The sequence below is a fragment of the Tachypleus tridentatus genome, chromosome 2 (genome assembly GCF_004210375.1).
Source record: "Tachypleus tridentatus isolate NWPU-2018 chromosome 2, ASM421037v1, whole genome shotgun sequence".
Taxonomy (NCBI): Eukaryota; Metazoa; Arthropoda; class Merostomata; order Xiphosura; family Limulidae; genus Tachypleus; species Tachypleus tridentatus.
Genome location: NC_134826.1, coordinates 152752988 through 152768067, shown reverse-complemented (window position 1 = coordinate 152768067; position 15080 = coordinate 152752988). Strand labels below are relative to the sequence as shown.

The 15080-nt window shown below is 31.6% G+C and overlaps 1 protein-coding gene across 1 annotated transcript in view; it reads left to right on the top strand.

Annotated features, from left to right (window-relative positions):
- The window catches only part of LOC143245650 (bridge-like lipid transfer protein family member 1), a 252531-nt gene that overhangs the window by 157437 nt on the left and 80014 nt on the right, over positions 1–15080 (top strand). The window contains 8 exon segments of the mRNA XM_076491999.1: positions 904–993; positions 3384–3629; positions 6897–7022; positions 7434–7551; positions 10613–10680; positions 12193–12276; positions 12705–12801; positions 13850–13923. Of these exon segments, the coding sequence (XP_076348114.1) occupies positions 904–993; positions 3384–3629; positions 6897–7022; positions 7434–7551; positions 10613–10680; positions 12193–12276; positions 12705–12801; positions 13850–13923 (903 nt within the window).

Below are 15080 nucleotides of genomic sequence, written 5' to 3'. Positions count from 1 at the left end.
CTTCTTATTTTAATTATCTTCCTGTGAAGTTAGACTTTCACTTGATGAGCTTAAAGTGATACTAATATGATGTGTAGCTGAACATTGTCTCAGTCATCCACTGAACTGTGGAGTGACACGTACATTGGTTTTGGTTTCAGTTCCTCCATATTTAACTTCCTTTCATACATATGGTTCTAGCTACTCTTGCTCTTCAGAAATGTAATGAAATACTTGAAATTCTCCCTACCCCTAAATGTGTACTGTCTTCTCTACTTTTTCAGGTACTTCTAAAAAATGGTCCCCTGGTTGGACAGCAATAATTTTAGAGACTTAACAACACTACAGTCCATGGTTCAACTTCCCGTGATGGACACAGTAGCTTTACTGTAATCAAACCTTTAATAATGAAGAGTCATAGTTACTTTTCTATATAAAGATGCAATTAAAAGTTAAAATAAACTTTTATATTTTAATCAACATGGAATATCAAAGGTTATTTACTTCCATTCTTTCCCATTTTATTCTTGTAAAAATATATAAACTACACTATAAAAATTGGAAAAAAACAGTCAAATTAAAGATAATTTACATGTCACATTACGTTTTTAATAATAATAATAGACATATATGATAAGTGGATTAAAGTTAATTTATTTGTATGATTACTTGAAACTTGTGACTGTATAAGTAGAACATTATACATGTATAAACAGAGACTTTAAACACACTGTTTAAACAGGATTATAACTGTTTATTTTGCATGAATGATTTTGTATTAATTTTGTTTAACTACAGTCCCAAGTTCAATATGGTACTTGTAAGAAATATTAAAACATAGTTAAAAGAATACTTATTAGTAATTTGTTCCATTTGTCTGACAGCAGTACTTTGAAAAATAAGATTGGGTATTTCTTTCTGTAGATGGGACAGGTCATCAGTATGGGAGTTACTGGAAGCAAAGCCAAATTTACCATTGACCTGCCACAACACACTCTCAGCTTCAGTACAAAGGTATGAAACTATGATATATTATACCATTGACCTGCCACAACACACACTCAGCTTCAGTACAAAGGTATGAAACTATGATATATTATACCATTGACCTGCCACAACACACTCTCAGCTTCAGTACAAAGATATGAAACTATGATATATTATACTATAGACCAGCTACAACACACACTCAGCTTCAGTACCAAGGTATGAAACTATGGTATATTATACCATAGACCAGCTATAACATACACTCAGCTTCAGTACAAAGGTATGAAACTATGATATATTATACCATAGACCAGCTACAACATACACTCAGCTTCAGTACAAAGGTATGAAACTATGATATATTATACCATTGACCTGCCACAACACACTCTCAGCTTCAGTACAAAGGTATGAAACTATGATATATTATACTATAGACCAGCTACAACACACACTCAGCTTCAGTACCAAGGTATGAAACTATGGTATATTATACCATAGACCAGCTATAACATACACTCAGCTTCAGTACAAAGGTATGAAACTATGATATATTATACCATAGACCAGCTACAACATACACTCAGCTTCAGTACAAAGGTATGAAACTATGATATATTATACCATTGACCTGCCACAACACACTCTCAGCTTCAGTACAAAGGTATGAAACTATGATATATTATACCATTGACCTGCCACAACATACACTCAGCTTCAGTACAAAGGTATGAAACTATGATATATTATACCATAGACCAGCTACAACACACACTCAGCTTCAGTACCAAGGTATGAAACTATGATATATTATACCATTGACCTGCCACAACACACTCTCAGCTTCAGTACCAAGATATGAAACTATTATGTATTATACCATAGACCTGTCACAACATACACTCAGCTTCAGTACCAAGATATGAAACTATTATGTATTATACCATTGACCTGCCACAACACACTCTCAGCTTCAGTACCAAGATATGAAACTATTATGTATTATACCATAGACCTGTCACAACATACACTCAGCTTCAGTACCAAGATATGAAACTATGATATATTATACTATAGACCAGCTACAATACACACTCAGCTTCAGTACCAAGATATGAAACTATGATATATTATACCATAGACCAGCTACAACACACACTCAGCTTCAGTACCAAGGTATGAAACTATGATATATTATACTATAGACCAGCTACAACACACACTCAGCTTCAGTACCAAGATATGAAACTATGATATATTATACTATAGACCAGCTACAACACACACTCAGCTTCAGTACCAAGATATGAAACTATGATATATTATACCATAGACCAGCTACAACACACACTCAGTTTCAGTACCAATATATGAAACTATTATGTATTATACCATAGACCTGTCACAACATACACTTAGCTTCAGTACCAAGATATGAAACTATTATGTATTATACCATAGACCTGCCAGAGCACACACTCAGCTTCAGTACCATGGTATGAAACTATTATATATTACACCCTAGGTTGGTGATAACACATCCCTGCCAGTAAAATTTTACAGATGTTGGTGTGGTCTTGCAAGTAATGACTAATAACATTTTCCCTGCTTGGCTGAACATTGTGTTAATAAAAAGAGAATTTATCTGTTATAACATCCTTATATTGTGTGACATAAAGACATTGTGTCTCTGAACAGTCACAATACTGAGTGTATACCATGGGCCACCTTGTATCCTGAATCTTGAATTATCAGGAACTAAACAGAACACAGTTTTACTGACAGAGTGTTCAAGAGAGTTTTTCAAGACATTAGTTAGTGTTAGTTGTACATACCCTGTTTAATGTACTCTCTTTTAAATCCCTGAAGCCAATACCAGTCCATGTGGCCATGTAGAACTTCAAAAATAGTTGGGCAGATGTAAGTTCAACCAAGAGTAGCACCTAAGTTATCTGCTGAGGTTACAACCCAAGTGGACCTTTCACTAGTTTCTAAGCAACAGTTCTGTTTACATTCAGCCCTTCAGCCATCTATGTTATATACTTTGTACAAATAACCTTCACAGAGTTATCCTGTCAGATTTTGTAACTAAATGAGAATCAGGATCCATTTGTCATCATACTGACATTATTGTATGTTCTAAGAGGAACTACTTTATGTATTTCTTTTCTCATATTGTATAAGGTGAAATCTGTTTGTGGTCTAGTTGTGGTAGTTGAATCTTATGCTGTTTTGAAATTATATGTGTGTATTTTACAAAACGTGGAATTATAAAATCTTCAAATTGATGTTCTGTTTAAGTAAGAACTTGTTAATTATTACTTGCCTCAGAACTTGTGTGATAGTTACAAAACTTACATCTGTCAAAACCTAGTTCACTCTGTCCGTGAACCGTGATTCTTTATTTTTCTCAGGTTCCACCATCTGAAGCTAACCTACCATCTTCAGCATCTATTGATCTTCCTCCAGTACACATATCAGCAGAGTACATCCAAGACTCGGCCTCTTCGGCTACAACAAAGATGGATTCGTTCACTGATGGGGTAGTGCTTCGTCAGGGTAGTTATGTGAGTGCAATGGCAGAGATAGGAACCTTTGAACATAGCTTAACCACAGATTTGTTGAACCATCTCTTATTAGCTCAGAAAGTCTTCATGAAGGTGAGTGTCAGTATAAATATGTTTCGCTCTCAGATCTTTCAACCAGTCACTTCACCTGATTTTTTATTAGATGTAGTACATGTATACCTCTTCTACTGTAAAATATTCAAATACAGATCTACCTACCAGTCACTTCACCTGGTAATTTATTAGATGTAGTACATGTATTCCTCTTCTACTGTGAAACATTCAAATACAGATCTTCCCACCAGTCACTTCACCTAGTAATTTATTAGATGTAGTACATGTATACCTCTTCTATTGTGAAACATTCAAATACAGATCTTCCTACCAGTCACTTCACCTGGTAATTTATTAGATGTAGTACATGTATTCCTCTTCTACTGTGAAACATTCAAATACAGATCTTCCTACCAGTCACTTCACCTAGTAATTTATTAGATGTAGTACATGTATTCCTCTTCTATTGTGAAACATTCAAATACAGATCTTCCTACCAGTCACTTCACCTGGTAATTTATTAGATGTAGTACATGTATTCCTCTTCTACTGTGAAACATTCAAATACAGATCTTCCCACCAGTCACTTCACCTAGTAATTTATTAGATGTAGTACATGTATACCTCTTCTATTGTGAAACATTCAAATACAGATCTTCCTACCAGTCACTTCACCTGGTAATTTATTAGATGTAGTACATGTATTCCTCTTCTACTGTAAAATATTCAAATACAGATCTACCTACCAGTCACTTCACCTGGTAATTTATTAGATGTAGTACATGTATTCCTCTTCTACTGTGAAACATTCAAATACAGATCTTCCTACCAGTCACTTCACCTGGTAATTTATTAGATGTAGTACATGTATACCTCTTCTACTGTGAAACATTCAAATACAGATCTTCCTACCAGTCACTTCACCTAGTAATTTATTAGATGTAGTACATGTATTCCTCTTCTATTGTGAAACATTCAAATACAGATCTTCCTACCAGTCACTTCACCTGGTAATTTATTAGATGTAGTACATGTATTCCTCTTCTACTGTGAAACATTCAAATACAGATCTTCCCACCAGTCACTTCACCTAGTAATTTATTAGATGTAGTACATGTATACCTCTTCTATTGTGAAACATTCAAATACAGATCTTCCTACCAGTCACTTCACCTGGTAATTTATTAGATGTAGTACATGTATTCCTCTTCTACTGTAAAATATTCAAATACAGATCTACCTACCAGTCACTTCACCTGGTAATTTATTAGATGTAGTACATGTATTCCTCTTCTACTGTGAAACATTCAAATACAGATCTTCCTACCAGTCACTTCACCTGGTAATTTATTAGATGTAGTACATGTATACCTCTTCTACTGTGAAACATTCAAATACAGATCTTCCTACCAGTCACTTCACCTGGTAATTTATTAGATGTAGTACATGTATTCCTCTTCTACTGTGAAACATTCAAATACAGATCTTCCTACCAGTCACTTCACCTAGTAATTTATTAGATGTAGTACATGTATACCTCTTCTACTGTGAAACATTCAAATACAGATCTTCCTACCAGTCACTTCACCTGGTAATTTATTAGATGTAGTACATGTATACCTCTTCTATTGTGAAACATTCAAATACAGATCTTCCTACCAGTCACTTCACCTGGTAATTTATTAGATGTAGTACATGTATTCCTCTTCTACTGTAAAATATTCAAATACAGATCTACCTACCAGTCACTTCACCTGGTAATTTATTAGATGTAGTACATGTATTCCTCTTCTACTGTGAAACATTCAAATACAGATCTTCCTACCAGTCACTTCACCTGGTAATTTATTAGATGTAGTACATGTATACCTCTTCTACTGTGAAACATTCAAATACAGATCTTCCTACCAGTCACTTCACCTGGTAATTTATTAGATGTAGTACATGTATTCCTCTTCTACTGTGAAACATTCAAATACAGATCTTCCTACCAGTCACTTCACCTAGTAATTTATTAGATGTAGTACATGTATACCTCTTCTACTGTGAAACATTCAAATACAGATCTTCCTACCAGTCACTTCACCTGGTAATTTATTAGATGTAGTACATGTATTCCTCTTCTACTGTGAAACATTCAAATACAGATCTTCCTACCAGTCACTTCACCTAGTAATTTATTAGATGTAGTACATGTATACCTCTTCTACTGTGAAACATTCAAATACAGATCTTCCTACCAGTCACTTCACCTGGTAATTTATTAGATGTAGTACATGTATACCTCTTCTATTGTGAAACATTCAAATACAGATCTTCCTACCAGTCACTTCACCTGATAATTTATTAGATGTAGTGCGTGTATACCTCTTCTATTGTGAAACATTCAAATACAGATCTTCCTACCAGTCACTTCACCTGGTAATTTATTAGATGTAGTACATGTATTCCTCTTCTATTGTGAAACATTCAAATACAGATCTTCCTACCAGTCACTTCACCTGATAATTTATTAGATGTAGTACATGTATACCTCTTCTATTGTGAAACATTCAAATACAGATCTTCCTACCAGTCACTTCACCTGGTAATTTATTAGATGTAGTACATGTATACCTCTTCTACTGTGAAACATTCAAATACAGATCTTCCTACCAGTCACTTCACCTAGTAATTTATTAGATGTAGTACATGTATACCTCTTCTACTGTGAAACATTCAAATACAGATCTTCCTACCAGTCACTTCACCTGGTAATTTATTAAATGTAGTACATGTAAACCTCTTCTACTGTGAAACATTCAAATACAGATCTTCCTACCAGTCACTTCACCTGGTAATTTATTAGATGTAGTACATGTATACCTCTTCTACTGTGAAACATTCAAATACAGATCTTCCTACCAGTCACTTCACCTAGTAATTTATTAGATGTAGTACATGTATACCTCTTCTACTGTGAAACATTCAAATACAGATCTTCCTACCAGTCACTTCACCTGGTAATTTATTAAATGTAGTGTGTGTATAACTCTTCTGTTGTGAAACATTCATTTACAGTTTTCCTGCCAGTCTCTACTTTATTAATTTGTTTTTAATATTACTGATTTCTAACATAATTATATAGTTTTATTTTGTAGTGTGTAAATGTTACCTTTTCTTTCTAGTCCTGTTTCTTTAATGTTTTACTAAGATATTTTCAAATAGCTTTAAAAAATGATATTTTAAATAGAAAATACAGTTATTTTCAGCAAGTATTGGTGTTGTTGGTTGGATTGCCTTTCACATATGACTGTGTCCCATTAGGAAGTTAATGAGGTTGTACAGAAGATGTCTGGAACAGACAAACCTGTGCCTATTTTGATTGAAGAAGAAAAGTCTCCCGAATCTCAGATGCGTCGTCTGCTTTTTTCCCTTCAGCTAAGACTTAAAGTAAGTTAATATTGCAAATTTAGGACACAACGTGTATGTACTTTAAACTAAAACATAATTACAGACAGTGTTTGCTTGTAGAAATAGTATTGCAGAAAGAAGTTCTTGATGACAAGAAACCCACTTGAAATAAAAGCGTATCTCAGAATGACTGGTATGGGTATTAACACTTTTACTAATAAAGCAGAGAACAACGTTTTGACCTTCCTAGGTCATCTTCAGGAAGGTCGAAACATTGTTCTTTGCTTTATTAGTAAAAGTGTTAATACCCATTCCAGCCATTCTGAGATACACAGAAATAAGTGTAATAGCTGATCATAAAGATTAGAACTGAGGTTAAGTTAGTTGAATTTATTTGAGAAACCTCATTGTATAAAACTTTTGTAAAACAACTGTTGCTCTGTTTTTCAGGGTATACAAATTACAGCTACAACTCCAACCAGTAGTGCTGTGAGACTTGAGACTGGCACAGTAGAATTGCAGCTATCAAATCGTGTCCAGAACCTGTCTGCTGGAGGGGCTAGTGGAGGTGAGTTATTTTAGCTCCGCCCACTTTTGGTTAATAGATATGTTATCCAAGCAGAATATCTATATAATTATTACCACAGAAACATTGATGACTTAAACAAACCTCGTTTTGTGTGTGTGTCTAAATTAACTTCTTACCTTTAATGTTTTTCTTTTTCAGAGGATTATAACTTATTTGTAGCTTTGCAAGATAGATATCATCAGTGATTGGGAATTGAGCTCAGTGCTCATGTCTGACATACTTTAATTTTGATTTTAGTAACATGTCAGAATCCAAAGTGTGTGAAAAACAAGATCAGAAATCTATATAACAGTACATCATACAAAACACTGTGTGAGTAGTAGACATCTCAACATACCATACACTTTATATACTTTCAAGTATTATGTGAAGCCTATTTGTATTCTTCTGATTTGCCCTTAAGTACAGTTACTGACGAAGAGTGGAATTCCCTGAAACCTTTATAACTCAGTGAAAGGTTGTAATTTGAATTATGATGTTTGGTATTTTAAACAGCTTCTCAGCAAAATTGTTTAGAAAGTATGTCAGTAGCATCAATGCTATTTGTTCTTGAAATTCATTTTAAATACAGGATTATTTTGTGTGTAAAAGATATAAAAAAGACCATACATATGTACATTTTTATATCAGCATTAATGTTGAAGTAAAGATATCAAAGACTATACATATGTACATCTTTATATGAACAATAACTTCAGGAGTAAAAGATTTCAAAGCCCATAGGTATATACATCTCTATATCAACAATAATTTTGGGAGAGAAAGATGTCAAAGACCATAGGTATGTACTTCTTTACACCTACAATAGCTTTAGGAGTAAATGATATAAAATACCCTAGGTATGTACATTTTTATATTAAACAGTAACTGTGAGAGTAAAAGACATTAAAAACCATATGTATTTATATCTCTGTGTCAATAATAACTCAAAAAAGCTACATGCATTCTATTTTAATTTTAATGAAAATAAATAACTTTAGATAGATTATTAACTCTTTCAGCAAAGCTTGGTTTCAGGGACTAACCTCTTAACCATTTTATGCTTGTTATAGTTTTCTTGCTATAACCTTTAAATTAACAGGCACATCTTTGCAAAATTTTGCAGATTATCAGTAATCATAACCAGGCTTTGGTACACAGAATACCAGATTTTTTATTACATTTTAAATATTTTATGTAATGTTTTTCTCGTACTTTTTTTTTTCATTATCCAACATGTAAAGTAATTTTGATTTTAAGGGTGAAAATAATTTTATGCATCAGAAAACTTTCAAATTTTGCATGCAAAATCTTTACAACCTCCAGATAATTATCAAACTTTTAGAAAAAAAACTGTTTTTATTAATGTACCTCTGTAAGGATCGGGTCAATTTGAACAACTTCATAACCACCAAGAAAAATTAGGAAATAAATATAAATTATGTTTTTTTCATTCTAGAATGACTACAAATTATAACAAAAAATCTTTATTCTAAATAGCTGAAATCTCATAACATTATACATCTATATATATTTTTATTTTTACATTGATCTTTCAGCCATGTCTGGTTAACATTACAGAAGTTGCAATGGTGTAGCATACCTGCATTCATTTTAACATATCCAACAATGTAAAACTGTCCTTTACAAAGTGACTTGTCTTGCTATGTTTTAGTGGACTAGTATTTTTGTAAAATACTATCACATTTCAGTTATAATGCATTATATTAGGTTGAGGAATAATTCGTGAGCGTTTTTAAATAATTTCATTTAAGCATTACATACAAGACTATACAATACTTCAATGCATGAACACATTACATCCAAAACATTTATTATGATACTTTATTTCATGTAATACCTAGGAATATAGTATGCATTGTTTTAAACGAAATTGCAAGAAATTAAATGCGAAAAGCAGATGGTGTCGAAAATGCTCGATTTTGTCCACTTGACATTCCATTTAATGAGCTGAAAATGAAAGCAAAAATTAAAGACATATGAAAATCAAACACACCATCTATTAGAGCAAAAAATTATCTACCAAATGACATGAAATATTTTGTGAAAGCGTTTCATTTATGAATATATTTTTTTAACTTGAAAAAACGCTCGCGAATTATTCCTCAACCCAATATATATATATATGTGTGTGTTTTTACAATCAACAAATAATGTTTATATTTTTAAAACACAGAACAATAAATAAAAAAGTAAAGTAAACAGTTATTTCTCTAAGTTATGAACTTTGTACACATTTACACTTGCCACAGGCTGCTAAGCCTTATCACGTTTTGAATGTGTAGGATGTAAAATAAAATATCTCTTTTAGGTTTTATACATGCATTTTGAAATAATAACAATCTTAAATTACTATGCCAATATCACACAACTCCACTGTAATTTATCAAGCATGTAAGTAAGCTGTATTTAGTTCTAAAACAATATGATTATTTGAGCTCGCTAATCTATTACCAGTTGTAATCTAACATCAAAAGAAAGATTTTTTTCCACAAAAGTACCTCACAGAGGCTGTAAAACCACTAGAGAGACAAAATAATTCTGTATTTGATTGGTTATACACACATCATTGGGTAAGGTAAGTGTACATAAGCAGGTACTTTCAAAGATTAAAGAGGCAGGCAATGCCACATTGGTTGATTCAATAAATATATTAATATCTTAAAAATAGGAAATTGATATATAGGATTATTTTTTGATACTTACATTTAAATTGGGGAATTAACTAATGTATAATACTGAAATATGAATTATAATCTATAAATTTGAATTAAGTCAGCAAACGTGATGACATGGCCTTTGACCTATGACCCATATTGATGGGTTAACAAGTATAAAATTAAAGTATGTCTAAAAAGGGTCAGTTCTAGCTTCTACAGAATTGGCTCAAATGATAAATTGATTAACTTCTTAAATGATTTTTATCCTAAAACTTGTAAATTTTTCACTTTTTTATATTTCATTAGCTCTGTGTTAAATATATTCTGTTCTCCATATTTTAAAGACGTGCTGGTCACATATACGTTACATTCTTTAACAGGTGGTTACATGAAGCTGTTTGGTAAAGCTCAAGTAGATCTGAATTTGGCTCTTGGACAGCTTATCAAAGTAAATTCTCTCAACTCATAACTTGTTATATAGTTTAGTTTCTTGTCAGTACATGTTATATCAACTTATAATTAGTTTATATAGTTTAGTTTCTTGTCTAATGGTGCTCTTCAGTACATGTTATATCAACTTATAATTAGTTTATGTAGTTTAGTTTCTTGCCTAACAACACTCTTCAGTACATGTTTATCAACTTATAATTAGTTTATATAGTTTAGTTTCTTACCTGACAGTACTCGTCAGTACATGTTATATCAACTTGTGTAGTTACATATTCTTCAGTACATGTTATATCAACTTATAATTAGTTTATGTAGTTTAGTTTTTTGTTTAATGGTACTCATCAGTACATGTTATATCAACTTGTGTAGTTACATATTCTTCAGTACATGTTATATCAACTTATGTAGTTACATATTCTTCAGTACATGTTATATCAACTTATAATTAGTTTATGTAGCTTAGTTTCTTGTCTAATGGTACTCATCAGTACATGTTATATCAACTTATAATTAGTTTATGTAGCTTAGTTTCTTGTCTAATGGTACTCATCAGTACATGTTATATCAACTTATAATTAGTTTATGTAGTTTAGTTTCTTGCCTGACAACACTCTTCAGTACATGTTTATCAACTTATAATTAGTTTATATAGTTTAGTTTCTTGTCTAATGGTACTGATCAGTACATGTTATATCAACTTATGTAGTTACATATTCTTCAGTACATGTTATATCAACTTATCATTAGTTTATGTAGCTTAGTTTCTTACCTGACAGTACTCGTCAGTACATATTATATCAACTTATAATTAGTTTATGTAGTTTAGTTTTTTGTTTAATGGTACTCATCAGTACATGTTATATCAACTTGTGTAGTTACATATTCTTCAGTACATGTTATATCAACTTATGTAGTTACATATTCTTCAGTACATGTTATATCAACTTATAATTAGTTTATGTAGCTTAGTTTCTTGTCTAATGGTACTCATCAGTACATGTTATATCAACTTATAATTAGTTTATGTAGCTTAGTTTCTTGTCTAATGGTACTCATCAGTACATGTTATATCAACTTATAATTAGTTTATGTAGTTTAGTTTCTTGTCTAATGGTACTCATCAGTACATGTTATATCAACTTATAATTAGTTTATATAGTTTAGTTTCTTGTCTCATGGTACTGATCAGTACATGTTATATCAACTTATGTAGTTACATATTCTTCAGTACGTGTTATATCAACTTATAATTAGTTTATGTAGCTTAGTTTCTTGTCTAACGGTGCTCATTAGTATGTCTTATAAATGTAAACGTAACCCAACTGTTTCTCTTGTATGGTAAAAATAAGACCATCATATTCAAATTTTAACTGTTTCATTAAATATAACTAGCATCTGATTTTTGAAACTAACATTTAACATTTATTGTTATTGAACTAGAGATAAAAAACATTTGTAATGGAAACATTTATTGACATTTCAAATGGTAACAGTAATACTGTTGTTTTAGAATGCGTTATTTGAAGAAGCAGAACCAGAGTTTCTACAGTTTGCATATTTTAAAACAAGGATTTGTATGAGGAATGCTCTTCAGGTTAGTAACTAATGGTGTGTCCCTGTATTTCTCAGGTGGAAATTATTCTTCCAAGTTTTAAGGATTTCTGATCTTGTAGTGCTACAAGTACATTTATTAGAACATTTACAGAAATAAGAGCTCATTTTTTATGTTATGTATGTGTCTATATGTTTTTTCACATGTGTATTTTGGTTACTAATAAGATGTACTTTAAACATTGTATACCAGTAGCAGAAAATGTCTTGGTCTCCTGAGTCGTGAAATAATATAAACAGTAAATTGAAGATTCCACCAAATTCTGTGCTTGAGAGTATTTACATGTTTTGTATTTTATAATTACATTTGTAAAGGTTTGTTTCTCTGTGTTTAACAATGTTTTCTGTTAGTTAGACTTCTCATAACAAATGTGAAAAGATAAATGTACTTTGTTTTATCGTGTTTTGTAGGATGAAATGATTTCTAGCCAAGCTGAAGAAAAGGAAGCAGTACTGATAACATTAAACAGGCCTCTTATATATATCCAACCTATTGCTTTAGATAAAGGTATGTTAACATTAAACAGGCCTCTTATATATATCCAATCTATTGCTTTAGATAAAGGTATGTTAACATTAAACAGGCCTCTTATATATATCCAATTTATTGCTTTAGATAAAGGTATGTTAACATTAAACAGGCCTCTTATATATATCCAACCTATTGCTTTAGATAAAGGTATGTTAACATTAAACAGGCCTCTTATATATATCCAACCTATTGCTTTAGATAAAGGTATGTTAACATTAAACAGGCCTCTTGTATATATCCAACCTATTGCTTTAGATAAAGGTATGTTAACATTAAACAGGCCTCTTATATATATCCAACCTATTGCTTTAGATAAAGGTATGTTAACATTAAACAGGCCTCTTATATATATCCAACCTATTGCTTTAGATAAAGGTATGTTAATATGATGTAACTTGATATCTTCAGTGTCTGTAGTACCTTGTAGATAAAAGGCCTGTGCTACTACCCTAAAAGATATTATCAAATGTGTAGTGATTTTTTAAATCTAAGTTGGAATCAGTGGCAATCCATAAGTTGTAATCAACCAACTTAACGGTCTGAAGCTAGATGTTAAAAACTAACTGTATCCACCTAGCTAGGCTACGTCTTTTATTTCAGGAGGTGGCATTGCCATGAAGAGAGTACATCACTTGTATGAAGTTTCATGTTTGCCAAATAAAATCTTGGAACAACAGAGTAAACGAAAAGTGCAGACATTTTATTTATCATATCTATCTTAATACTTCTTGATTTGTTGTGAACCTGGCAACAAACTAGAATTCAAGTTTATTAAGGGGGTTTAACAACAGTGGAAGTGGTCAGGAATAGAGTTAAAATTAACAAAATAACCATCTTTGGATGAACAAGAAGAAACAGAATGTGGCAGAATTCTTCAATGTTATGAAAGTAATTGTATACTTATAAGTGCATGCTGAAATCAGGAAAGGTTTTACCCTAAGTTTGGTACCAGAAGTTCAGTTGGGTAAATTTGTTCTTGTTCTTCATAGGCTTACATGTTAATATGAAAGTTTTTAATTTATAGCTGTTCTGGTTTGGCTAAACTACAAGAATGCTTATGAGTATTGGACTGAACAAAGAGCCAGTTTAAATAAAGAGGTTAGTGTTATCTGTGTTTCAGTTAAATAAAGAGTTTAGTGTTATCTGTGTTTCAGATAAGTAAATAGATTAGTATTATCTGTGTTTCAGTTAAATAAAGAGGTTAGTGTTATCTGTGTTTCAGATAAGTAAATAGATTAGTATTATCTGTGTTTCAGTTAAATAGAGAGGTTAGTGTTATCTGTGTTTCAGTTAAATAGAGAGGTTAGTGTTATCTGTGTTTCAGTTAAATAAAGAGGTTAGTGTTATCTGTGTTTCAGATAAGTAAATAGATTAGTATTATCTGTGTTTCAGTTAAATAGAGAGGTTAGTGTTATCTGTGTTTCAGATAAGTAAAAAGGTTAGTGTTATCTGTGTCAATAAATACAGAGGTTAGTGTTATCTGTGTCAATTAAATACAGAGGTTAGTGTTATCTGTGTCAATTAAATACAGAGATTAGTGTTATCTGTGTCAATTAAATACAGAGGTTAGTGTTATCTGTGTTTCAGATAAGTAAAGAGGTTAGTGTTATCTGTGTCAATAAATACAGAGGTTAGTGTTATCTGTGTTTCAATTAAATAAAGAGATTAGTGTTATCTGTGTCAATAAATACAGAGGTTAGTGTTATCTGTGTTTCAAATAAATAAAGATATTAGTGTTATCTGTGTCAATAAATACAGAGGTTAGTGTTATCTGTGTTTCAATTAAATAAAGAGATTAGTGTTATCTGTGTCAATATATACAGAGGTTAGTGTTATCTGTGCTTCAATTAAATACAGAGGTTAGTGTTATCTGTGTTTCAATTGAATATAGAGGTTAGTGTTATCTCTGTTTCAATTGAATATAGAGGTTAGTGTTATCTGTGTTTCAATTGAATATAGAGGTTAGTGTTATCTCTGTTTCAATTGAATATAGAGGTTAGTGTTATCTCTGTTTCAATTGAATATAGAGGTTAGTGTTATCTGTGTTTCAGTTAAATATAGGGATTAGTGTTATCTGTGTTTCAGTTGAATAGAGAGGTTAGTGTTATCTGTGTTTTAGTTAAGTAAAGAGGTTAGTGTTATCTGTGTCAATAAATACAGAGGTTAGTATTATCTGTGTTTTAATTAAATAAAGAGATTAGTGTTATCTGTGTCAATAAATACAGAGGTTAGTGTATTCTGTGTTTCAATTAAAT